This window comes from Rhineura floridana, chromosome 4 (genome assembly GCF_030035675.1).
Source record: "Rhineura floridana isolate rRhiFlo1 chromosome 4, rRhiFlo1.hap2, whole genome shotgun sequence".
In the NCBI taxonomy this organism is placed as follows: domain Eukaryota; kingdom Metazoa; phylum Chordata; class Lepidosauria; order Squamata; family Rhineuridae; genus Rhineura; species Rhineura floridana.
This window is the reverse complement of record NC_084483.1, coordinates 33,299,247-33,326,780: the sequence shown is the minus strand read 5'-3', so window position 1 is coordinate 33,326,780 and position 27,534 is coordinate 33,299,247. Positions and strand designations below refer to the sequence as shown.

At 41.0% G+C, this 27,534-nt stretch overlaps 1 protein-coding gene across 1 annotated transcript; it reads left to right on the top strand.

The window, feature by feature from the left end:
- The first annotated feature begins 290 nt into the window (after positions 1 to 290).
- LOC133384128 (interleukin-13 receptor subunit alpha-1-like) lies at positions 291 to 16,983 on the top strand. The gene is made up of 2 exons (XM_061626057.1): positions 291 to 411; positions 16,088 to 16,983. The coding sequence occupies exons 1-2, from the start codon at positions 291 to 293 to the stop codon at positions 16,831 to 16,833; spliced, it is 867 nt and encodes a 288-aa protein (XP_061482041.1). The 3' UTR covers positions 16,834 to 16,983.
- Positions 16,984 to 27,534: the final 10,551 nt, after the last annotated feature.

The following is a 27,534-nucleotide window of genomic DNA, read 5'->3' as shown; positions in this document are numbered from 1 at the left end:
ATTTAACAAAAGTTGCAGGAATGAGCAGTGGCTGACATTTTGGTGTATATCTCTTGAACCAGACCACCTAGGAACTTAATTTTTTTAAATGAAAGCTAAGAGTCCAGAGTTTGGGGTGACTAACCTGGGGACCCAGAGAAGAACCCCAAAATCTGGAGTCTCCAGGTGAAAAACGGAGACTTTGCAACCCTAATGAACCAGCCCTACCTTACAGAACTGAGCTAACATCTCACATCTACGATGACTCTTGCACTGGATTTTCCTCACTTTAGCAGCCTTGACATCAAGCGATGAACTGTGTCATGGGCCCACCTGCCATTGCTGATTCCATGCTCTACTTATTTCAACCATTTGGAGATGCACCAGATGTGAGAGCAGAAGAACAGGACAAGACTAGAGGAAAGAGAAATGGTAATGCCCTCTGGTCCCACTTGTGGGCTTCCTATGGACATCTGGTTGGGTACTGTGAGAATACTATGCTGGATTTGGTGACCCTTTGGTCTGATCCAGCAGGGCTCTTCTTATATTCAGTTGCAGCTATTGTTTAGGAAGCAGTTTCCTCAGAGTTGGAATCACATCAAAGGACAGCATTGGCCCTGGCAAATGGATGATTTATTGAATGCTTTTTTTTCGTGGCCACATTTCATGCCGTGCCACTTGACTTGTTTGTGTCACTTCGCTCCCTGTGAGCCTAATGGGCACATTCTCAGTTGCCATGCAGATGAGAAACACAGCAGGCAAATGGCAGGATGCACACCCCTCCTCTGGCTCAATGAAGCAGTAGCATAGATTATATTCCGCAGCTTCATATTTGCCAGCCATTAAACAGACAAACATTCTCCTTCCTTGATATTAAAAGAAAAGGCAATCTCTGACCTCATTAAGCTAAAACAAGCATCTGGGATTCAGGGCTTTGAAAAATGGCACAATAATGAAAGGAAGCATTGAGAGAAAGGAATGTGACAGACAATGAGAGAGTAGTAACATTTGTGCAGAAAAAAAATATTATCAGACAGCTAATGTGTCAGCCTTTTTTTATGTGTGAAATGCAATATTTCTAGCATACGAGAATTCCCCATTTGTACAATACCTATGTATGGGAATTATCATCACATGCTGGAAAATCAGTCAGCACATGCCATTTATAGGTTGCCACTCAACAAGTCAGAATTCTTTGGAGGATGCACTAATGCACAACATTCTCAAGCAATGTGCTGTTAACTGGCTTGGTAATGTGTGGTTATGATATGTCGCTTTACGTATGCTATGTATGCTTTCTCTTGCCATAACAATCCAGAGTAGAAATTGCCTCACTGAGGTCAGATTTAAAGGAGACCTCTCAGGGAGCTTGGATGGCTCACATAACTGAGAGAGTCCTTTTCTAAACTAATGACTAAGATTTAGCTTATGTCTTGGCTCCACTGTTCCCATGAGCCAGAAGTCCACTCGTGGGATGATTCCACTGGGGGAAGTGGGTGGGGAAGGTGACTTTGGCCAATTCCTCCTTCCTGCTGCTGCTTTCTGTGCTCCCTGAAAATGCTGCTGTGGAAGGTTGGGGGACCATCCAGAACAGTGTGGGAAGTGGCCCCACATAGTCTTGGGATGGACCAATTGGTCTAAATTCAGTCCAAGTCTATGGGTCCTTCCAGACCAGAGCTTGGAAAAGTTACTTTTTTGAACTACAACTCTCATCAGCCCAATCCAGTGGCCATGCTGGCTCAAAAAAGTAACTTTTCCAAGCTCTGTTCCAGACATAGTTTTAATAGCGCTATAGCTGGGTTTTTTCTATATGCTTCCACATGATGTCATCATCATTCCACTGCCATTCTGGAATTTTACAGTAATCAGGCTGCTTTTTCTTCTATCACACACACAAAAATCCTCACATTTGTGAAAGATCTGCAATGGTTCTGCAATGTTTTCATTGTGTGGAAGGTGTTTTGTGCAATTTCCTGATAGCTCAGAGTGACACAGTGAACTCAAATAATTCCTGCTGTCTATTCTCCTAATTTCCTACAGGGTCAGAATTCTAGAATACCAACTGTTAAATACAACCGCCTCCCCCAAACCAAACCACCCTCCAAAATACAGCATCGTGCAACCTGTGGTGTAGACGGTCCACTACAATTTTGGTTCAAAAACATTGGAACAACCAGCAGATATAGCTCTATAAATGGTACATCTAGAAGGCCCTATATCACACATGAATCATGACCAATAGTAAATCCATTCGGTCCTGTTTGTACGTGCGTGCACAGATTTTTAATAACGTGGAAGATAAATATGTCCTTTCAATTTTATCCCTTACCATCTTGCAAGTGTTTCTGTCTTGTGTCTGCCTTTCTACTTCTGAATTGCTTTGCCAGCACAGGCCAGCCAGGCAGGAGTCCTATCAAAAAGCTGAAAGGATGGAAGAAGGGATCAGACTGTGTTTGAGGAACCTGCAATCTTTCACTTGGGAGAGAATGCTCAGCTCCCTAGGGGCTACATAGAGATATAGCATTGCTTTCCCTTACTATACAGATGCATTTTTGTACACCAATCTGTTTTTACACCAATCTGCACCTTCTTCTCAGATCTGTTTGCATGCCTAGCAACCAACAGATCTCACACTACGGAAAGAAACAACGTCGGCTATGTTTAGCAGACCTAGAATGAGAGGGTTAGGAATTAAATGAATGCAATTATCAATTTGTGCAGACAACAATCAGCACAGTCTGGAACATAACTGAAGAGTTGGGGAAGCACAGACACATTATTCAAGAACTGGAGAATTTGATCTTACTAATGTGGTTTCACTGTCAGGCTGCAGGTATAAATAGGACTCGGGGCGGGGGAGGAGGAAGCTGAGATTTATCTGAGAGTGCAGATAAATAGCAGAAAGAGGCAAGGGAGTGGAGCATGGTGTGGACCCAAAGAAAGTGTTGTGGGGGAAGATGGTGGTCCTCTTCCACACACATTGTTTCTAGTATAGATAAGCAAACAGTCTGATGCAGGTTCAGTTAAACTATTGCAGTGAAAATCCGTCAAGGCTATATGATTATCTTGATAGATTCTTTTCTGTTAGAGCTGCTGATTCTATTAGAATTGCTAAAAAGCAGCAAAAGCTATTTGCAGTTGATCTGAACTTAAAGCAAAAATTAATCACATAAGAAAATGCATCCTACTTAGTGGTCAGTGCATATCGTTAAAAGAAGAGCAATATATGAAACGATGAACTATTGTGCCAACCAAGGCACTTGTTGCATCCAGTTTACTGGTTGTGATTCAGAAGCTGATCTGGACATCTTTCTATAACTACTACATAAGTTTACTGTATGTGATACACGTTAACATAAATTCCAACTCTGCCGGATGTTTGTAATCTTTAAAATGTAATGATCTGAAGCATTTGCTTTGAACCTTGTAGATGGACAAATATTTTGGTTAAGCTCTTAGTGAGACAACTGGTAGCACATCACATCAATAATAAAACTGAAGGTTTAGACCCTGGCACCCAGAATGAGATCTGCGTCTCTCAGAAGGTTATAACCTTTAATTAAACAAGTCTGAAACGGAAGGCAGTTGAAGGTGCTGGATCTGAAATGCATTAAGATGACATAATGTTCTTTTGGAAAGCTTCTACTGATGTGTTCTACAAGACAATTCTTCAATGGAAATGGAAAACAAAATTAAGTACTCAGATGGAATATGACTCATACAGAAATGCAAGCTTCAATAGAGTTTGGACATCCGAGAATCATATTCCCTTAACTGCATTATTCGGAAGTTAAGTTTCACTGATGAAAATTTCAGACTGGGGACATCTATTGTTTGCATGAGTTTTGCATGGGGAAGAACTGTTTCACTTCTATAAGTTGGGGAATGCTCCATTCATGCAATAAACATTAGTCAGCATTCTCTGACATCAACAAGAATGATGCAGCCCCATGTATTTATTGGGCCATCACAGGACTGACAGCAGGGATGTGGAACCTGTGGTTCTCTGGATGCAGTCCTATCAGACCCAGCCAGCATGGCTAATGGTTAGGGATGATATGAACTGTAGTCCAGCAATGTCTGGAGGGCCGCAGGCTCCCCATCCCTCCTGCACATTTATGCTTATCCACCCTCTCATAATTTGTAAGAAACAGATTTTGTTTCATTTGTTGCCGCCTTGGATTTCAGATGTGCTAAAGTGTTAACCTTACCTCTGGCAAGCGAGCCAAATACACCAAGGTTCTATGCATATGAATGGCCTTGCTTCCAGCAGCTTTCCCAAGGCATATGGTTACAATTTCTATACCAAAGCAATGGCAATCTAGGCATTTCAGTGAGTATGGATCCAGTTAGTATAGCTGCTAAATACGGAATAAATGTGCACACTGTGATCTGTATTATGTAGGCTGACCTTGTGGCAGCATAGGGAGAAAAGAGTTTGAACTGGACAAGATATGCCATTTAGTTTCTTCCAGTCCTACAATTCCTGATGCCAGTTAAAACACACCAGGGTTCAAAGAGTATGATGCACCTGAAGTATTTCTGCATATATAGAAGTTCTGCCAATTTTATTTTCCCACTGCAGACCCATACACCTCATTGAATCAGATCAAGGCTAGCTCCAGATTTTGGTGGGCCCTCACCAAGATACAATTTGATGCCGCCCTCCATCCGGCAATGTGGTGCCAACTTTGGATCAGATATCAATCCAGAGGATCTTCAACCCCCTGAGAGTGGCCCGGGGGAGTGGAACTAAGGAGGCAGAAAATAGCAAGGGTTCTACTGGTGAATGTGGTCCTAGGTTGAAAGACTTTCACAGTTTTCAGACATGAATATAGCTGCAAATCATCCATTCATCATTTATTTACAGACTGTCTCTAACCCCTGGATTTTACGATCAACAAAGTTTTCAAAGATGAAATGAAGCCATTTCTTATGCTGACACAATTGTGCAGAAGTTGAAACACAGGAAGGCAAAAATCAATACTGAACTTTACATGTCATCTTGAAAGTTCATCTCATTGTCCTTATCCTTGCCTGACACATATATATCATATATCATTCTAGATAAATATAGCTATATCTACAAAGGCAACTTTACCATAATTTTATTGTGACTTCTATTATGATGGCAATAGATAACTCGTTCTAAAAAGAAATTGACTATTTAACTCAATCTTCAGATTTTAAGATAAAAAAGCCAGTTTTGATGGTCTTGTGTCTCCTTATTTAGATATTTTTTTCCAATCTAACACAGCTGGAAGCATCAGTAAACTATCAGCAGCAACAACAAACAAGCTGCTAATCACAATTTCCTGATTTTAAACATAGATTAAAGGCACAACCCTATACAAGTCTACTCAGAGATTATACAGCCACAAGAGTGGCTGTATACCATAGCCAGCGTGGATTTTTCACATTCTGCAATGTTAAATTGAAAATACCTCACATGCCATTCTGATGGTTCCCATAAGCTCATTTTAAAACAAAACCTTACAAAACTTATAGTCCTGAACTCAGAAACTCTTGCTTAACAAAACTTTCAATTTTCATGGTGATACACACAACAGTGAGAGAGAATAGAGAGTTCAAAGTCTAAAAAGGGGGGGGAACCCAGAGCCGTTTTTTCTGTCAGAGTTCTCATAATCTGTTGAAATTCATTAAAATTTGGCCATGTTCACAGAGTATCTGTAATCCTAATACTGATCTTGCCCCATACTCAGACCTCCATCTTCTGCAGTTTAGAAGTTAAAAAAATGCCTGGCTGATTTTTAATTAATTTAAGAAATTTTGTCTGGCACCCTATGATAACACGGTGCATGCTCAGTAAGAACCAATTGTCAGTGTTCTAAAAGCCGGACTCACAGCTGCTGGGCTTGACTAATCAAGGGGCCACACCCACACCAGATTTTGATTTCATTTGAGACAGTCATGGCTTCCCTCAGAGAATCCTGGAAAGTGTAGTTTGCGAAGCGTTCTGGGAGGAAACTCCTGTTCCACTGAGAGAGCTCCAGTGGCCAGAGTAGTTTAACAGTCAGCCACTTTGACTGAAGGTCTATGAGGGGAACTGGGCGTCTCCTAGCAACTCTCAGCACCCTTCACTAACTACACTTTCCAGGATTCTTTGAGAGAAACCATGACTGTCCAAAGTGAAATAAAGGCCTGGTGTGGATGTGGCCTGGGACAGCTTTGCTTTAAATTTGGGTGGGAGGCTACATGTGCCTGCTGTAGAATGAAAAGGTGGGGAAACGCTGAAAAGCAATGATGCTGTTCACAATGTTTTCCTTTTGGAAAGGAAAAGGGCTTCCATTCTGCCCAGTGCCCACCCACCCAATCTCCTCCCCCTCCACTCCCTGCCCCTCCCCCAGGCCAGTGTTGGACTAGGACCTGGGAGACCAGGTTTTAAATCCCCACACAGCCATGGAGCTGACTAAGTGACCTTGGGCCAGTCACTGCCTCTCAGCCTCAGAGGAAGGCAATGATAAAACCACCTCTGAATACCATTTACCATGATAACCCTATTCATACGGTCTCCATAAGTCAGGATCGACTTCAAGGCAGTCCATTTCCATTTTCAAACATGATTGCACAGAAATAAATCCCACTGAACTCAAAAAGTATGCAAATGTTCAAACCCACCCTCCCTTCTCCTCCCTCCTATCCCCTCCCTCTTGCCCCTTCCCTTGCCCTTCCTTTGCCACTCACTCCCCATCCCCCTCCCCTTGCCATCCCCTCCTCCCCCTCCTCCCCCTCCCCTTCCTCTTCCCCATGGTCAATTTTACCTATCATGAGCACGATTGCACGGAAGTAAATACCATTGAACTCTATAAGCATGCAAATGATCAAACCTGCCCTCCCATTGCCCTTCCTCTGCCCCCTCCAATACGCTCCTTCCCCTTCCCCCTCCCCCTCCCCTCCTCCCCCATGGTCAGTTTTTCCTATCCTATCCATGATTGCATATGAGTAAATCCCATTGAACTCAATAAGCATGCAAATGATCAGACCTGCTTTCCCCCTCCTTCCCCTCTCCTCTCCCTTCCTCCTCCCCTCCCCTCTTCCTTCTTCCTCCTCCCCTGCTCTCTCCAGCTGTCCCTCCCTCCCTCTGCTCAGTTTTACCTAACCTAAGCATGATTGCACAGAAGTAAATTGCACTGAATTCAATAAACATGCAAATGATCAAACCTGTCCTTCTCCTCCCCATCCTGCCTGCTCCCATCCCAGTCCTCCCCTCTGCGTTTCCTCCCCCTCCTCCTCCTCCCCCTCCCCATCCCCTGTGGTCAGTTTCCCCTATCCTAAGCATGATTGCAGGGGAGTAAATCCCACTGAACTCAATAAGCATGCAAATGATCAATCCATTCTCAGCAAATTTGCACAGGATCTCATTTCTTACCTCCCGGATAAAAAAGCAGGGAAATTCACGAATAGGCAAAAAACCTTGCAGTTTAAGAACGTACCTATAGCCCACAGATATTTCTTTCAAACTTTAAAAAGCAGGGAATTGGGCAGCTAGAGTGAATGCACCAGGGGAACAGGAGACCTGACCTCCTCTCTGAGATATTGGACTGCCATACAAATTTGTCAAAATGCAAACACAATTTGGGTTGGTCTTTCACAGTCCAATCCACTTGCTGTGTAGCTTGGAAGAATTTGGTAACATGTGACTCTGAGCATATGGTGAGTGGTGGCAACACCTGTAACCAGCCCAAATAATAGAAAGAAGATGTGCTGTGCTGATCTTGTTTTAGCAAGGAGGAAGCAACATTATTAAGACAGTTGATATAGTTTAGATGGTCACTTTAAATATGTCTGATTTACTTTGCAATTTTAGTGAAGTTTCCTATAGGAAATCATTTTCTTTCGTTTCTATTTCTGTGAAGTACAGCAACACTGCAAAATTTACACTAAAAAAACTCCAAAAATAATTGTGGAATAATGGCACTGACTTCTGCAGAATAGTCCCCAGTGGACCTCAGGAGTGTCTCAATTTGCACAAGATAAAACAGTGGGAGGTGAAATATATTCTAGCAAAATGCTAGGTGTGCTCTATGTTTTTAATTGATCGTGAACACCTTGCCTTAAATTAAGTGGTTTAAACATAGCAGGCTGAGAACATGTATCCTCTTTTTTCCAACAGCTAAGAGTCATTGCTGAAGTAGCAACATATTTTACATCAAACTGCAGTTTCAGATTCAACTGTTAATGCACCCAAAATAGAAATAGAACATAACCTGCAATTTGAAACACAAAAGGCTGTCTTCACCATCATATGACATTGACCAATAAAAAGACTTAGAAATTAATAAAAATAAATTTGACACACATTTCTAGGATGAATAATAAGGGAAATAAAATTTTGTCGTTTAGATTCTCTGTAGAAACATTAATAACACAGGAAAGAAGCAAAGTAAGAAGAACACCAACAAACATACAAAAATATAAATCTCTATCTTTGGAGATGGCAGGTGTTGCCACCACTCACCATATGCTCAGAGGCACATGTTACCAAATTCCTCCAAGCTACACAGGAAGTGGATTGGACTGTGAAAGACCAACCCAAATTGTGTTTGCATTTTGACAAATTTGTAGCGCAGTCCAATATCTCAGAGAGGAGGTCAGGTCTGCTGCTTCCCTGGTGCATTCACTATAGCTGCCCAATTTCCCTGCTTTTTAAAGTTTGATAGAAATATCTGTGGGCTATAGGGACATTCTTAAACTGCAGGGTTTTTTGCCTATTAGTGAATATGTTCCATTGAGTTTAAATGAGGTAGGTATAGGATTGCATCCTGCATACCAGAGGATGTATGTAACTACTTGAAACTGCTTAGAAATTCCACTTTGCCCAAACTCTGGAATAGATTGTGGAATTTGAAATGGATTCAACAATCCAGTCGAGGTATGCATGCACAGAGGTGTCATGAGGTCTCCAGCATGCTCAAAAACCTTTGGTATGGTAAAGTGTTGATGATGTCACAAACCCCTCCTTGTTGTGCCTGAAGCCTCACTACATATGACGCAAAACATGGGTCCATTCCTAGGCCACTGGAGATCTCCCCTTGCTATTTCACAGACAGGCCAACTCCAAATATATTCTGAATTGAGCAAACATGTTTATTGTTTTCAAATCACCCTCTTTTCTTGTAATGTGCTTTTAATTCATTTATTTACTATGGCTGTATTCAGCTAAGTTCTGCTCTGAGTTAGGGATAGGATCTGCCTATTGTAGATCTGCCACCAATCAGACCCATGTCCGCATTACAGAGAAGGAAGACGCAGGAGAGGAGGCCACCCTGGGTGGAATGATAGGGTAGAGGCTGTGGGAACGGCCTCCTTCAGCCGGGCCAGACCGTGGAAGAGGAAGAGGAGGTGCAATCCCTCAGGGCAAGAGAAAGGCTACAGGCTGAGGTGGGCAAAAAATCTGCTTAATTGCGGGGTCTGGCTGTGCTGGGGAGGCTGTTGCTGAGGCTCTGTTCTATCATTCTGCCCGGGGGGGGCTCCTCTCCAGCCTCCTCCTTCTCCATGGTGCAGGGATGGGTGAGTATGGGGTGGATTGGTGGTGGCAGATGGATTCCATCCCTTCTCAGAATAGACACATTGAAATTGGTGAACCAAAATTTGTCACGTCTATTAATTTCAATGGCTCTTCTCTGAGTAGGACTAGCATTGAATACCACCGTACATTTCTAGACTGCTTTTTGGGCATAATGGATCCCAAGATACTTTGAGGAAATGGTGTAAAGGACAATGAAAGGTTTATAGGTAAATATCCCAACTGTTTTGCTGCAAGACTATGGACCTGAGGAAAATCCCAACTATACCAATCTTTTTGCACAAAATCAGCTTATTCGGAAATGGAACTTGAACAAATTGTCCCTTTGCTGACTACGGTAGCTGCTGAATTAGGAGCACTGGAGTAAGGCTCATGTAAACACAGTGTCCTCTGTCCCAGCACTGTGGATTGGCAGAATTAAGTGGATGAACTCTACGTGACTTAGTGCTAAGTTACTACCTGACTCACCTAGGCTTGCAAATAATACCTACAGGAGATATGTGAAAACATCCTAAGGAATTTTGACAGTGAAGGTGGAGTTCATGGCAGGATCTTTTGATTGATTCCCAGAAATCCCCGTGACTGACTAGACCAGTAAGGTTGGAGAAATGGCCAGTTCATTAATTTGAATTGCACATGACCAGAGGACCCCCTACACACAGTCTTTTTACATGATTAATGGCAGAATAATTTTCTGAGACGAGAGAGCAATAAAGTATTAATAAAGTTTTTTTTAGTGGGTGCCCAAATTTGATCTAATGGGCATCATTTTCCTTTCTGTGCATTAAGCAGTCTTATTTCATCCTCTAACAATCTGAGATATCCACTGGAATTCAAGGAACCCAGAAGAGGGTGCAGAATTCGGCATTCAGACAGCACTTTGTTTTGTTTCCCCAACATTCCTATACCTGTTAATTGTCACATTTTATGTGATCTTTCCCATGACATAAAACCACTAATCTATGGAATTCTAATGGAATCATGTGGAAGTTTAGCACTCATTTCTATGTTAATTGTCTCCAGAAAAACGTAACCCTGAAAACTGGAGGATTGTGGTATTTTATTTTTCCTGCAGTTTTCTTGGGATCATGACACTGCCAGTCACACAACAAAATTTGGGATGGTATTGTGGCATATGGAAGCTTGCATGCACATAAACGGTGTGGGGGGGAAACATGTCCAATGACATCTACTGTCGTGTCATACCACACCCACTGATGTGAATGAAATTTAGCATGACATGGTGATATATTGATGAAGAAACCACAGTTCTATAACACAACAGGTACTGCAACATGAAGAAGTGCTATCTTTATAATCAGGAAAAATAATTCAATATACCCCATGTATGAATGCAGCCTATATCTCATACGAATTATCACTCTATAGTATAATTTCTGTTCCTTTGTCTACTGCATCACAGCTACATGCTTCTCTGACCTGGGTTTCATTCAGTTATTGGGAACCTCATAACTCAAAAGCAAACACAGGCCTGGTTCACATGTAAGCCAAACCATAGCTAATTATGAATGTGTGGCTACTTAAAGGAAAAATTGAATCTGCTTTGCCCTTTCTTCAGTCCTGCTGCCACAGTTCTACCAGAACTAAGCCGTGGTTTGTGTTAGCGTTACATGCACACTCAGGCTTATGGTTTGTGTTGCTCTAATCAAACCATGGGCTGTAGCCAAACTTTGTTCTTGATTTACTGCTCATGGTATGTGTGGAGTATGGTTGCCAGGTCTCTGGTTTTTGCCCAGAGACTCCAGATTTTTGGAGGTCATTAAAAAAAAAGTTTCTAGGTGGTCTGGTTCACAAGCTATACATCAAAATGTCAGCCACTTCCCCGCAACTGATGTTAAATGAGCTCATAGCTGGCTGCTCAAACCCTGCCCTTTCAGGTTTGTAGGCAATAAGTGAAGTCAGGGTTGTGATTGACAAGGGAGTAGCTAGACCCCATTGCAAGACCAGAAAACTGTTGTTTTTTCCTGTTTATGTGAAAATCTCATAAATTGAGGAAGTATATAGCTTTCACACTTTTTTTCTCTTGTGTGCAGGAGTCAAACAAATTTAAATTTCCCTGGGCTGTTGAAGAGGGCAGTGTTTTGAAAACCTTCCCAATATTAAAACCTTTACTCCAACACTTGCTTTTCTGGGAGTAAAGTTGCAATGCTAATCCCACATACCTGGAGTAAACCCCATTGAATTTAATAGGACTTAATTTTGCGTAGACATGGTTAGGATTGTGCTGTAAATTACTGGGACTTTTGAGTGAACATAGCAAAGAATTCTGTTCGTGTTGTAAATCTTTCTCACCCCCTCCAATCCAATTTTTAAAGCAATTAGGGAGAGCTTACTAAGGTGTCACTGCTTTTATTATGTAGGAAACTAATGCTGATTTTTTTTAAAAAAAATATTCTGCAGTGACCAACTGGTTTTGACAATAAACTATTACATGGGGTGTATGTATTTTTAATCTCCTCTGTGTGTGTGTGTGTGTGTGTGTGTGTGTGTGTGTGTGCAATCTATCAAACAATCCCTGTGAGGTAGGGTTGCTGATGGGAAACCAAGGTAGCTCACAATAAGAAATAAATCCCTTTAAAATCTAATAATCATAAAAACAAGTATAAATAGCTGCAAAACAGTTTAAAGTGGCATGATTCTGAATGTTGGGTTGTGTGAGTGAAGTTCCTTATCACTTGAGGTTGCAGTTCTGTGCACGGTTCCCTGTTTGAGTAAGCCCCATTGAATACATTGAGTAAACAAACATAGGATTGTATAAATATCTTATATATTATACAAATAATAAACATCTTTGACATTCATGGTTATATAAATATTTGTTCATGCTATGTCTCAATAAGTATCTGATTTAACACTATGGTCATCCATTATTATTTCCTATATATTTTAAGTGTGTTCTTCTTCCTTGGGGTGGTCATGGTTCCCCTCTGTTGTTTTCATCCTGAGGGGCAGATAGGCTGAGAGATGGTGAGCAGCCCAGTAAATGTAGCTCATTTCCATTAAAAAAAATAATTAAAACAATTTATATGCAGGAAAAGTTTATGAAGTAGATCCACACAATTTTTAAAAAGCACATCCAACTCCCATTTAAAGTGCATGACTTCCCCCAAAGAATCTTGGGAAGTGTAGTTTCCCTCACAGTTATAGTTTCCACCACCTTTAACAAACTACAGTTCCCATGATTCTGTGGGGGGATTCATGTTCTTCAAATGTGTGTTGAATGTGCTTTAAATGAATGGTGTGAATCTTCCCTAGGTATGATGTGCATTCATTAGTGAATTGAAAATAATTGTAAAAAATACTTTTTAAACAGGGGAAAGGCTGTAGCTCAGTGGTAGGGCATATGCTTTGCATGCAAAGGTCCAAAATCCAATCTCTGGAAATACTATTGCCTGAAATCCTGGAGAGCCAATGCTAGTTCGTGTCATCAGTTCTGAGCTAGATGGTACCAACTGGCTATAAGGTAGATCCCTTTGTTCCTAAAAGTGGAAAAAGACCCAAGGGCCACAGTGACTCCAAAATGTATTTATGTATTTTATTTACAACATCTATATACCATATTATTGTAAAAAACCTCAAAGCAGTTTACAGAAGGAATTAAAACAACAAAATTATTGGCAAAACAGTTAGACAGGCATTTTAAAAATTTCAAAACAATTTAGCCAACAATGAGTTAAAAACAGATATAAACCATAATACCTTCTACATGTCTAATTAGGCTTGCCTAAACAAAAATGTTTTTAGCAGGTGCCAAAAAAAGTAGAATGAAGGTCTAATGTCAACAGGCAGGGATGTTCCAAAGTGTAGGTGCTGCACACTAAAGGACTGATATCTTACAAGAGAAGAACAAATACTGTGTGGCACCTGTAACATGGAAAGCACTCCTTGAACTTGGCCTGGCAGCAAATCAGCAACCAGTGCAGATTTCAGAGCAGAGGTATTTTGTACTGATAGGGTCTCACCCATGTGAGCAATCATGCTGCAGCATTCTGCACTAACTGCAGACCCCGGGACAGGTTGTGCTGCATGGGGATTCTATGACCTCTTAGTTTGGGTTTTTGGTTAGGAATTCTGACTTGGTTGTGGGATGCTGAAATGTCTGCCTTACTCATAGGAATCTTGTCGTGGTTGGTATGGTATTGCATTTAGGAAATCCTCACTGCTTTTTCTTTTTCTATTTGCATTTCATTTACCTTTAACCTCACTCCCTTACATCCATAGAAGCAACAAGAGTGGTTCCATGCACTCAGCACAACTTCCTTAAACCCACTGATGATGCACCTTGTTGGTTGCATGACAGCTTGTTTCTTGCCCAATAGTGGTATGCATGGCTGCAATTGTTGTTGTTCCCAAGCTACTGCCAGCAAAGGTAGATCAAACCATGTGTCAATTATTATTCCATGGAATTGCATTGGCTATCAAAGTGCATGTATAGCAGCCCACAGGGTAGGCAGGAAAGGGTAGAAAATCTTCTTAACTCTTACTCATTTCTCAAATCTGTTTCTGAAGTGAAGGGGCAAATCTGTAAAGAAGTTTGGAGCAGCCATGTTAAAAGGTAGGGGTAGGGCATTCCAGGCAGGGGGTTGCCAACCTTACTTTGATATGGATATATTTGCAAAGGATCCCTAGTCAAGCTTTACCAACTGCACCATCCAAACTATATCTATGCAGAAGTATGTCCTATTGAGTTCTATGGGGCTTAGTCCCATAGTAAGTGTGTTTAGAATTGCAGTTCTCCAGGGGCATCCATCTTTACTCCTGAGTGCTCCCATCTAACATCTCCACAACACTAGGCTCCTTTCTTCCTACAACAGCATTCTGGTGACTGGCCTGGCCTGAGTGCACTTAAACCCATCCTGCCAGAAGCAAGCAAGTAGATGAAATATTCCCTACCCAGGCTCCATCTTTTAGCAAAGAAAAGAGAATTGTTTTTGTTTGAATTGTATGCTCCAAGCAACTGTGGTCAATGGTTAATGTATCATGCTTAATGACATCACTCGGGCCCACCCCTGTGATATCACTAGGGCACATCAGGGTTTGGGATGCTTCTGACCTGGCAACCCTAGAGTAAGAGACAAACCACTAGCCTAGGTTTGGACATAAAACTAAACCAAACCTTGGCTTAGCTCTGGGCAAAATGGCAGCAACAAGACTTGTAGAGGAACAAAGTAGCTGTGATTTTTCCTCCGAGTACCTGCATGCTTACTTGTTCACTTAGCCATGGTTTGGTTTACCTTTACATGTGAACTGAGCCACAGATTAAAAATGCACCTTTAAAATAATTCTGGAAGGAGAGATCTGATGGTATAGTAGCCCTGGGCTTCATTTAGGACCCAGTTTCTAGTCAGCCCCCCCCCCAATTTTATGAACACATTAGTTATACTCATTTACTTCAGTGTGTGCAGAAAATGGGGCATAATTCTTTTCAAATGCTGTCTGGAAAATTGGGTTTTGTTTTCTTTATTACCATTTAGTGAAGTAAAATAAAAGTGTTTCTTTTTTAAAAAATAAAATAAAATCTGAATTTCAGTTACTCAGTGAGAACAGGTTATATAAGAATGGCTTTTTATACTGGAGGTAAATAAATAAGAGGGCAGTGCTGCCCACCCATATGCGATTGATTTAAAACTGGCTTCCCAGTCATGCATGCATGGAGAGAGATGAGTCAGCTGAACATATACAGGCACACTGTAGTATAGATCTTTGCCAGCCTGGTGCTCTCCAGATATTTGGACTACCTGCCATCAGTCCCAGCTAGAATGGTTGTGCTGGCTGGAGCTGATGGGAAATGTAGGCCACAACACCTGGAGGGCACCAGGTAGCCAAAGGCTTCTGTAGTACATGGAATTACAACAGATTCATAGCATGCCAGAGGATTTAAAACTAGGATCAGAGCAGAGCTTGGAAAAGTTACTTTTTTGAACTACAACTCCCGTCAGCCCAATCCAGTGGCCACGCTGGCTGGGGCTGATGGGAGTCGTAGTTTAAAACAGTAACTTTTCCAAGCTCTGGTTCAGAGCTAGCCTAGGACATTTTGTACCTGAAGTGAAAAGTAAAAACCGATTCACACAGATCCACACACACTCACATGCGATGGACCAAATCTATTTTTAAAAAATCCCACACAATATAAGGGTTTGGAAGAAGGAAGACAACCATTCACCTTTGTAGAATCTGCTGCCTGAGGCAAGCGCTTCACATGTTTTCATAGTAAAGTCGGCCCTGACTAGAATTGGAGATAGACACTCCAAAAAATGAGAATATTGAACCATGGTCTTCTGATTACCTGCATTTAGATAGGAAGGCCTGGGCTTTTTTAAATTGGCACAGAAGCATCTAGGCCACTGTTCTTCAACCTTGGGTTCCCAGATGTTGGACTGTAACTCTCACCATCTTTGGCCACTGGCTAAGCTAGATGGGGTTGATGGGAGTTGTATTCTAACAGCATCTGTGGACCCAAAGTTGAAGAACACTGATCTAGGCCATACAGAGTGGAATACAAGCATGAAGACCTTAAACATAAAGCTTTTCTGCAACAAGCCTACAACTTGACTGCCTGGTACCGGGGAGAAGAAGTGGTGTGCACAAATTACACTAAAGAAGACGATACCTTTCGATGCGCTTTTGACTTGAAAGCAGATTGGCCTGGAACGCTCAGCATCTCCATCCAAGGCAGTTCCAGCAACATTCAGCCTGTGTGCATAGATAATGAAGAGCCAAAACTGTATGAGTTTCTAATAAAACCTGATCCTCCATCAATTGTAAATATCACAAAGAACAACAACGGAGTTAAGCTACAATGGACTCCTTCAATATTTAAGAGAACATGCTATGCAGTAAACATTAGTAATAATGAATTTAGCACAACAGAAATTTACAGGACCGTTACTGAAGCATCAATCCCTCTCCAGCCCAAATTATGTCACACTTTCCGGGTGAAAGCCATTTCCTTTTCCTTGTCTGGCAACTGTACAAAAGGACTGTGGAGTGATTGGAGCAAAGCCGTAGAGTGGGGTGAGGAGAATCTCTACGACAATAGTATGTTTTCAGTTCTTCTATACATTCTCATTCCGTTATGTGTAGCAATCCTGACTATCATTGTTCTCATTTACCTGAAGAGAATTAAACTGTTGATTCTTCCTACAATCCCTGAGCCTGGAAAGTTTGTGAAACAATTGTTTGAAGAGCATAGTGAAGATCTTCAAAAACCTCCCCCAGAAGACCCAATCAAGGATGAGCAAACCCATTTGTTGGTATTCGTACAGACTTCTGGTAATGAGAACTGAGGAAGCCAGGTGGCTGCCTTTACATCAAATGACTTTTGAATGTAAATCAAACACTTTTGGCACAGGGACTGGTGCTCCTAGCTGCTAAGAATAATCTCTTGGCAATGCCCAGTTGTGTACAGCATTCCTTCCCAGGCATCTCTTGGCTAATCTGTTTATTGTTAAGTTAACTTTATACTAAGTTGTTATATGCTCAAGTTGTATGTTTTTAGTGATTTTACCTGATTTTTATTTTACTGTATTGTATTTTATTCCTTGCTGTGAACCGCCCAGAGAGCCATCGGCTAAGGGCGGTATAGAAATGGAATGAAATAAATAAAAATAAATAAATTTTCTTTTACAGTGCAACAGCTTTGACCAAGGGAACCTCTGGCCCTCTAGATGTTGGACTGCAACAGCCATTATACCTGACCATTGGCCATTCTGGCTGGGGCTGATGGGAGCTGGAGTCCAGCAACATCTGCAGGGTCATACGTGTCTCAGCCCCGGCTTTGTTAATTTCATGCAACCATGCTAACCGGTGAACTGGAGTTGTAGGCACTGCAAAACTATTCCACCATCTCTGTTAGGATGTCACACAACGTCCTGGACTGTGATCTTTTTTTAAAGCAATCTTTCATTTGTGATTGATTTTAAATAAAGTCCCAAAGATAAGAAGATAAAAAGTAGAAGTACCTCATGGAACAATGGTGAATATTCCAAGTCCTTCTAGAATCCAGTTTTGCCCTTACATTTCTCCAAATACCACCAAGATAGGTATCAGTAAGTGATTAATGTTATAACTATTTTCCCTTATTTTTTTTTTATCTGCCTTTTCCCAAGGTTATCAAAGACAGTTTATACATGCAAACATGAGGGTTGATTGGATCATATATGATTTTCTTTGCCTCAGTATTTTGGGAATGATACCGCATGCATTCATATATAAGACTTTTGTGTTTAAAATAGCCACTTTTTCCTACTTCTGGAACTTAAAAGATTAACTTTGGCTTGGACGTTTAAACATGCTTGCGGCATTGGGAGGTGGAAGCAGTTTCCAGTATTATTCATAGACCTCTGTGAGCCTCTTGTCCAATGCCATCTATTTAGCCTTAACTGAAACCAGACCCTCATATAAGCCTAAATGGTATGAGACCAAAATAAAAGGTAAGGGCTGACTTGGCAGAAAAAATATAAGTAAAAAAAGTCTTGCATTCCAATGTTTTGCTTGCGCCAAATGTAATAATACAGTAGTTGATGTTTTTAAATGGGGACAGTGATTTGGATGCCACACTTGAGAAATAGACATTACATTTTGAGTAATTGCATTCGGTACTTCAGCAGACTGGTGCTTTTTAGGTTTATAAAGTTAGATACCAAGCAAACTCTGAGGCATTCCAAACCAACAATGGTATATTTTATTGGGGTGTTCATTAGCTGCTGCAACCAACACATTCCCAGAGTAGAAAAAATGAGCTAGCTTATAATGCAACCTTACATACAGTGCCTTGCAAAAGTAATGAGATCCTTGACCAATGTTCTCATATTACTGGATTACAAATGGTACATTATAATTTCATTCTGTATGTTTTATTTTGAAACACTGAAACTCAAAATCAATTACTGTAAGGTGACATTGGTTTTATATGGGGAAATGTTTGTAGGAAACATAAAAAACTGAAACATGTTGCTTGCATAAGTATTCAACCCCCCACATTAATATTTGGTACAGCCACCTTTCGCTGCAATAACAGCTTTTAGTCTTTTGGGGTAGGTATGTGCCAGCTTTGCACAGTGTTGGAGGGATTTGGGCCCATTCTTCTTGGCAGATTCACTCCAGGTCATTCAGATTGGTGGATGTCACTTGTGGACTGCAATTTTCAAAGAGCGCCACAGATTCTCAATGGGATTGAGATCAGGACTTTGACTGGGCAAAGGACATTCACCTTTTTGTTCTTGAGCCACTCCAATGTTGCTTTGGCCTTATGCTTGGGATCATTGCCCTGCTGAAAAGGGAATTTCCTCACAAGCTTCAGTTTTTTAGTGGACTGAAGCAGGTTCTCTTGTGCTATTTCCCTGTATTTTGCTCCATCCATTCTTCCTTTGATTTTAACAAAATGGCCAGTCTCTGCTGATGAGAAGCATCCCCATAGCATGATGCTGCCACCACCATACTTTACTATAGGATGGTGTGTCTTGAGGCATGTACAGTGTTAGGTTTGTGCCACACATAGCACTTTTTTGGCCAAAAAGCTCTATCTTGGTCTCATCTGATCACAAAACCTTTTCCCACATCGTGGCTGGGGCACTCTCATGCTTTCTTACAAACTCCAGACATGCTTTCAGATGGTACTTTTTGAGTAACAGCTTCTTTCTTGCCACCCCCTCCATACAGGCCAGTGTTATGCAGAGCTCTTGATATGGTTGACTGGTGCACCATTACTCCACTCCCAGCCTCTGAACTCTGTAGCTCCTTCAGAGTGATTGTTGGCCTCCCTGTGGCTTCTCCCACTAGTCTCCTCCTTGTTTGAGCACTGAGTTTTAAGGGACAGCCTTTTCTTGGCAGTGCCTGGGTGGTGTGATGCAGCTTTCACTTCCTGATTATTGATCCAACTGTGCTCACTGGGATATCCAAACACTTGGATATTATTTTCTACCCTTTTCCTAATCTATGCATTTGTATTATATTATCTCTCATTTTTGTAGAATACTCTTTGGTCTTCATTTTCCTTCAGCTCCACAGCCTGACCAATGATCCTTCAACAGTGGGGTTTTTATCCTGACAATGTGACAGCAACTCTAATAGTTCACAATGGTAAGGTTACTGTATTCTCGATAGGGAAATTTCTTTCATCTGTGTAAACTGGGAGCTTCCACAGCACATGGGTTGAATACTTATGCAAGCCACATGTTTCAGTTTTTTATGTTTCTTATAAACATTTCCCAACATAAAACCAATGTCACCTTACAGCAATTGATTTTGAGCTTCAGTGTTTCAAAATAAAATATCATACAGAACAAAATTACAATGTACCATTTGTCATTCAGTAATATGAGAACATTGGTCAGGGGTCTGATTACTTTTGCAAGGCACTGTATTTCTTGGGGATAATCAGAAGTATGGTGACAGGCATACTGGTTTTTTTTGCTTAATTCTAAACACATTTATTTGGAACTAAGCCCAGCCGAGTTCAAATGGATCTTCACTCAAAGCAAGGCCATGGCATAAGGAATTAGGCAAAGGATCATCTGCTAATTATGCTTTTTTGAAACACAGCACAAAATCTTCCTTCCACATAGAGTCATATTTTATTTGCCAATGGTCCATTAATGTTTTAAGGCTATTTCTATAGATCGGGGGTAGGAAACTGGTGGTCCTCTATAATTCTCTTTTTCCCAGACCATTGGCCATGCTGGCTGGGGCTGATAGAATCATGAGAGCTATAGGTTACCCACCCCTGCTATGTAATTTGATGAACTAGCTATTCAATTATTGCATTAATTGATTATCCAGTTAACACACAATTGTAAACGATTTCAACTATTACTGTCAGTTTCCTATTTCTTCCCTTACTCTGTTCTGTTCCTAACGCTCAGGCTTGGCTTCAGATGTCGAATGTAAATCCTCCACACAGTGTGTCCTCACGGATGCAGCAGCATGGAAGAAGCAACATATGACTCAGCACATCGAGCGGACAATCAATGCTTCCTGGTAGCAGTTTGAGTGAGCATCAAGGAATGTAGCTCAGGGGTAGAGCATCTGCTTTGCATGCTGAAGGTCCCAGGTTCAATCCCTGGCTTCTCCAGGTAGGGCTGGGAAAGACCGTGGAGAGCCACTGCAGGTCAGTGTAGACAATACTGAGCTAGATGGGACAATGGTCTGACTTCCTTTCTTCCATTTTACCTTTTGCACATTGCTGCAGAGAAGCAGGAGATGTAAACTTAGTTGCACCAATTCAGATATTACGTCCTCCGTCCTGCTGAATCCAACGGGGACATAAAGCATGGGGGATTTTACAATATTTGAACTGAGCCTATATTCTGAAATTATGGGCATGATGGGTGGGAGTATGCTTGTCCCTACTAGAAACTTACCAGCCTGTTATGATTAGAACTCGATAACAGGGCTTCTTTTGTGCAAAGTTCAGCTTGCAGTGGATTGACTTAAAGTGAAGGCCTGTTTTGAAAAATTCTTTACCGTATTCCCGTAAGGGTGGGTTGCAGGAATATTTTAAAAATCCCCTTTATCTGGGATAAGAGGCAGGATTACAAAATAAGACCCAGTAACATGCCTACACAGAGGTTACCAATAGTGAGAAATCTTATACGGTCCAACGGTTCGTCTAGCTCACTATTTACTCAGAGTGGCAGTGGCTTGCCAAGGTGGAGGTCTTCCTTCTTGAGAACCTTTTAAGTGGAGATGTCTTTGAAACCAGGAACTTCTGCACATACCAAGTGTGACTATCTCAGAGCTGTGGGCCTTCCTCTAGCATTTCAGGGGCCACAGAAAAACTAACACTGTGGTGATAAATTCTTGACATGACCCAGGGCAAAGAAAGAGAATACAAGAAAAAGTTATTGCGGCCTTCTCAGTTGTATCAGCCTGAAAACACACAGCTCTCTTGGAAAGTTGGCTACAGGGATTAGTTTGTGGGCAGGCCTGCTTTTACAGCAAGCACTTGCATACTAGGAAACATGAGACTGTACCAATATTGGTAGCATTGCAAGGACAACATTTATGTAAGAATGTATGATTCATGGGCTGTTTCTCCAGACTAACATGCACACATGATGCTCTCCAACTTTAGCTGTATCTGGCTCCCGTAATGTTTAAAAATGCACATATTTATTGGATGAGTGCAAGGCAGTTTCCATTCCTTTCCTGTCTGTGGATGAAGTACTCTTTTGTCAGTGTTAGAATTGTTTGTACCATACCTACTTCTTACATAGATTACTAACAATGTGCCCATCAAATTTAATGTGTAGAGGGATATGGTGGGCACGTGGAAGGTTTGGTTCTCTTGTAAATAATAGAGATTGCTTTGATTTCTTGCTGTCTTTTGCAAGGTGGTGGCTGAAGTTTAAATGGCAAGATGCTGGGTGATAAAGTGGTGAGTCAGAGCTCTTTTCTCTTGTACCTCTCCTGTGGGCTGTCATCTAAACCCCCATTCACAATGCTATGATGGACGAGTGCATTGAGATAGGCGATATGGAGGTAACTTTGTCCAAGAATGACTAGATGAGAATCTCTCTCTCCTCTCCCTGCACATTCCCAAGTAAACCTTAGAATTATAGAATCATAGAACAGTAAAGTTGGAAGGGGCCTACAAGGCCATCGAGTCCAATCCCGTTCAATGCAGGACCAAACTTAAACTATACTTGACAGGTGGCTGTCCAGCTGCCTCTTGAATGCCTTGACTAAGTCAATTCCCAACTGCAGGGGTAGTCAATGTGGTAACCTCCAGATTTCATTGGATTACAACTTCCATCAGGCCCAGCCAGCATGGTGAATGATCAGAGATGATGGGAGTTGTTGTCCCACATCATCTGGAAGGCTGCAGGTTTCCCACCGTGTCCTAGTGTACAGTTAGAGTTGGGCCTCTGGGTTGATGGAAAGTTTTGGATCATAACCATAGGAAAAATATTCCAATAATATTCTATGTCCCATAGATTTCTCTTTCCCTTATTTGTTTTTATTTATTTATTTATTGTATTTCTATACCGCCCCATAGTCGAAGCTCTCTGGGTGGTTTACAGTAACTAAAAACATTAAAAACAAATATACAAATTTAAAACACATCTTTTAAACTATCACCAAATGGGGAGGAGCTATATAGAGAACAGCGTGCCACCGTTGGACAACTGGCCATATATTGCAGATTCAAATCAGAGCTGGATTGTTCGAGTAACTTGAAGAATAGAGGAGAGAAGTCTCCGTTTTTTCTGTTGAATCAATGTTGTCTGTTTAATTGGATAACTTATAAAATGCAGGAAAAGAGTTTTGGCCCATTCAGTATCTGAACTCTCCCAGTTTGATTTGGAATTGTTATTTAACAAACTGTATATACTGCTTGACTGTAGAAAACCTCTAAGTGGTTTACAAAAAACACTAACATCAATAAAAACAGTTAAAAACAAGTAATTAAAACATTTAAAAACAATTATGACAGCAATAGCCATTAATTTGTTTCTTGCAAACACATTTTTTGAGCAACCAAAAAGACTGTACATGTGGACATCACTAAATGGTCAATAGAGGAATCAAACTGATTATATAATTGGTAGCAGAGGATGGAGAAGTTGCACACAAAACAAGACCAGGAGCAGACTGCAGTACAGATCATGAACTGGTAATATCGAAAATCAGAGTAAAGCTCAAGAAGAACAAAGCAATCATAATCCCAAAATACAATTTAAATAACATCTCAGAAGAATATAAAATTCAAATAAGGAATAGATTTGAGGCTTTAATCTTAGTTGATAGAGAACCAGAAAAACTATGGATTGAAGTCAGAGAGATTATCAAGGAAGAACGCAAAACCCCCAATATCTCTTGTTAAAAAGAGAGAAAGACCTCAATGGATGACTGTCAAAATTCTTAAAATGGTTAAAGAGAGAAGGAAAGCAAAAGCAGAAGGAGATAGAAACACAGTTAGAACCCTAAATGCAATAATACAGCAACTAGTAAGCAGGGACAAAAAGAACTATTAGTTACTGTATATAAATAGAAGAGGACAACAAAAAAGGTAGAACAAGAGCCCTATTCCAAAAGATTAGAGAAATTAAAGGGAAATTTAAACCAAGAATAGGAATGTTGACTAATCAACAGGGAACACACTGACTGACCAAGATAAAATAAAAGGAAGATGGAAGCAATACAATGAATAACTATATAAAAGAGATGCAAGGAGGGCAGATTCATTCGTGGAGGAACCGTATGATGAAGAACCAGAAATTTTAGAATTTGAGGTGAAAGCTGCTCTTAAAATACTTGGAAAAAATCACCAGGAACAGATGGCATACCAATGGAGTTGCTACAAGCTACTGAGACTGAATCTGTCCAAATTATGACAAAATTTGTCCAGAAATATGGAAAAGAAAACAATGGCCCACAGACTGGAAGCGTTCAATATACATCCCAATTCCAAAGAAAGGGGATTCCAGGGAATGCAGTAATTATTGAACTGTTGCCTTAATATCCCATGCAAGTAAAGTAATGCTCAAGATTCTACAACAAAGGCTCTTACCATATATGGAGTGAGAAATGCTAGATGTCCAAGCTGAATTTAGAAAGGGAAGAGGTACCAGAGATTGTATTGCAAACATATGTTGGATAATGGAACGGACCAAGAAATTTTGGAAGAAAATTACCCCGTGTTTTATAGGTTACAACAAAGCCTTTGGTTGTGTAGATCATGAAAAACTATGGAATGCTTTAAAAGAAATGGGGATGCCACACTATCTGATTGTCCTGATGTGCAACCTATACTCTGGACAAGAGGCTACTGTAAGGACAGAATATGGAGAAATTGACTGGTTCCCAGTCAGAAAGGGTGTGAGACAGGGGTGTATTTTATCACCCTGTTTGTTTAATCTATATGCAGAACATATCATACGGAAAGCAGGATTGGACCAAGATGAAGGAGATGTAAAAACTGGAGGGAGAAATATCAATAATTTAAGATATGCAGACAATACCATACTACTAGCAGAAACCAGTGATGATTTGAAAGGAATGCTGATGTTAAAGAGGAAAGCACAAAGCAGGACTACAACTGAATGTCAAGAAGACTAAAGTAATGACAACAGAAGATTTATGTAACTTTAAAGTTGTCAATGAGGACATTGAACTTGTCAAGGATTATCAATACCTTGGCACAGTCATTAACCAAAATGGAGACAATAGTCAAGAAATCAGAAGAAGGCTAGGACTGGGGAGGGCAGCTATGAGAGAACTAGAAATGATCCTCAAATGCAAAGATGTATCACTGAACACTAAAGTCAGGATCATTCAGATTATGGTATTTCCAGTCTCTTTGCATGGATGTGAAAGTTGGACAGTGAAAAAAGTGGGAAGGGAAAAATCAACTCCTTTGAAATGTGGTATTGGAGGAGAGCTTTGCGGACACCATGGACCATGAAAAAGACAAATAATTGGGTGTTAGAACAAATTAAACCAGAATTATCACTAGAAGCTAAAATGATCAAACTGAGGTTATCATACTTTGGACACATAATGAGAAGACATGATTCACTAGAAAAGACAATAATGCTGGGAAAAACAGAAGGGAGTAGAAAAAGAGGAAGACCATAAAGGAAGCCACAGACCTGAACTTACAAGATCTGAACAGGGTGATTTATAACAGATGCTATTGGAGGTCACTGATTCATAGGGTCACCATAAGTCGTAATCAACTTGAAGGCACATAACAACAATGATATTTAATTTTTATGAATATTATGAACTTCCTTTGACAAGCTTTTTCTGACAATCCATGCCTGACTGGCAATGTTGGTGTAGTCTTTTAAGTTTTACCTTAACTTTAATTATGATAGATATTTAAAAATCATGTCAGTGTTTCAGTGAGTTTTCAGCTTTTCCTCAAAAAGTTCATATATTTTTCATTTACATTCTGGACACTTAGGCCCCATCCAAACCTTACATGTGAGGTACCACTTTAACAGTCATGACTTTCCCCAAAGAAATGTAGTGTGTTAAGGGTGCTGAGAGTTGCTAGGAAACCCCTATTCCCCTCACAGAGTCTCGGTTCTCCAGTGGGTTTGATTGTCAAGCCACTGTGTGAATTGTAGCTCTGTGAAGGGAATAGGGGTCTCCTGACGACTCTTAGCACTCTTAACAAAGACGAAGTTGGACAAAAGCCCAAAGCCCACCCAAAGCAGATATTTGTAAGGCTCCAGTGAATTGTTCAATTACTGTGCCCAGCTCAGGGAAGCTCCTGCGCCTTGAAAGCAAAGGTGGCTGGGCAATCCCTGCGCAGTTCTCTGGAACCTTCATCAGCCTGTGAGGGTTTTGCAGAACTCAGTCTGAGTGCTGAAGCTGTAATGCACCTATGCCTTTGTACATCAGAAGGTTTTGTGAACATACTCACGTATTCCCAACTCTTAAGTTTCTACTGTCCTTAACAGTATTACTGTTTTGAATGTAATCAATAATTGAATGAATGAGTGGGTGTTTAAATGAATGTTAGTTCGGCTTAAACTGCTAAACTCTATTGATGACTATCTCAAATAAACAAGAGAAACTAAGAGGTGAGGTACCTTCCTTGGAAGTTACAAATTTGCAAGGCTGAATTGGCTGGATTAGCATAGTCAAGGCAGCAGTCCTACAACAGCATCCTGATAAAGCTCAAGTGCTCTGTCATCATGATGCCAACTTACTTGTTATGTAACTTTGCGCTGAGTAAACAGAAAAAGAGGGTCAGAGGACTGAGCAACTGCAGCAGGGATAGCAAACCTTTTCCAGCCTAAGGGCCACAATCCATTCTAGGCAACCTTGTGCCCATTCCCAGCTACATTGAATTTGATAACGTCTCTACTGCGTCGGCGTTAATTTCCCCATTGCTGTCTGTGGACAGCTTTCTCGCCTGTCTCTGGGGAAATCAAAAAGTAGCTCCTCAGTTGAATCCAGGAAGTGACCTATCCAGAGAATGAGATGGTTCTTTCTACCAATTCTATACACCTACATTTCTCTGTCCTCCTGTTCCGGCTCCTCCCTTCTGTTCCCTCCTCCCACCCAGTTGTCAGTTTTTCTTCTTCTCATTCTCTGTCAACATTCTGTGCTGTTGCATCATTATGCAGCTGTTTCTTGGATTTACCCTCCCCCTTAGATTTCCACCCCTGCAGACGTTTTCTACTCAAGCATACTTCGGGGTTACAGCGAGTCTGCTGGTCCTTCTGTGTCGTGCATCAGCGATGCAGTTGTGACTACATAAAGACGAGCACGGAAAGCTCCAATTGATATTAATTAATTAAAATATATAATTATAAAATGAATAGTTCTTAGTTGTGCCCCATGTTACAGAGATCTGACTGGCCCCAGCCAGAAGTTGGGCATGTAGTGTTGCTGGTCCCATGCTGTGGAATACTCTTCCAGCAGAGATCCGGCAGGCATCCTCACTTTTGACTTTCAGGGAGCACTTGAAGAATGTTTCATGCCGACAAGCCTATGCAATTTCCTCGAGCCAGTCATTTTAATGATTGTTCTATGCTGCCTTCAAAGGATTAAAAAAAAAAGTTGCTGTATGCCACCCTGATGTCTTGTGAGAGGGCGGTATATAAAAAGTTTTATAAATAATAAAATAAATAAATAAAAGTTACAACCATAAAACAACTGTAAAAACAATTAAAAACAGTTCCATATAGAAAACAATTCAAAACAATTCTGCATGTAAAAACAATACAAATATTTAAAAACAATTCCACATATAAAACAAGTTATTAGTATACGTAGGGCTGTATCCAAGGTAGCCCTAAGTCAGGGTCCTGGCAGCACAAGGGTTACCACTAGAACAATGGGACTTTCCCCCCTTCTCCTCCCTTAAGTCTATCCTAAGGGTTCCCCCAATCCCCAGGAGCAGATTTAGGGAGGGCGCAGGACATGCGGGGAGAGAAGAGGGTGTAAGGCCCAATGCGCAAGTGGAAATCCTTGCACTGATGGGACACGTTAATAGAATACCACCCAGAGTGGGGACCTAAGGCCGA

Excerpts from the sequence above, each read along its gene's own strand:
- LOC133384128 (XM_061626057.1), top strand. The coding sequence starts at position 291 with ATGAACTGTGTCATGGGCCCACCTGCCATTGCTGATTCCATGCTCTAC. Across the intron at positions 412-16,087 it reads GACTAGAGGAAAGAGAAATG|CCTACAACTTGACTGCCTGG; the intron begins GTAATGCCCTCT and ends TTCTGCAACAAG.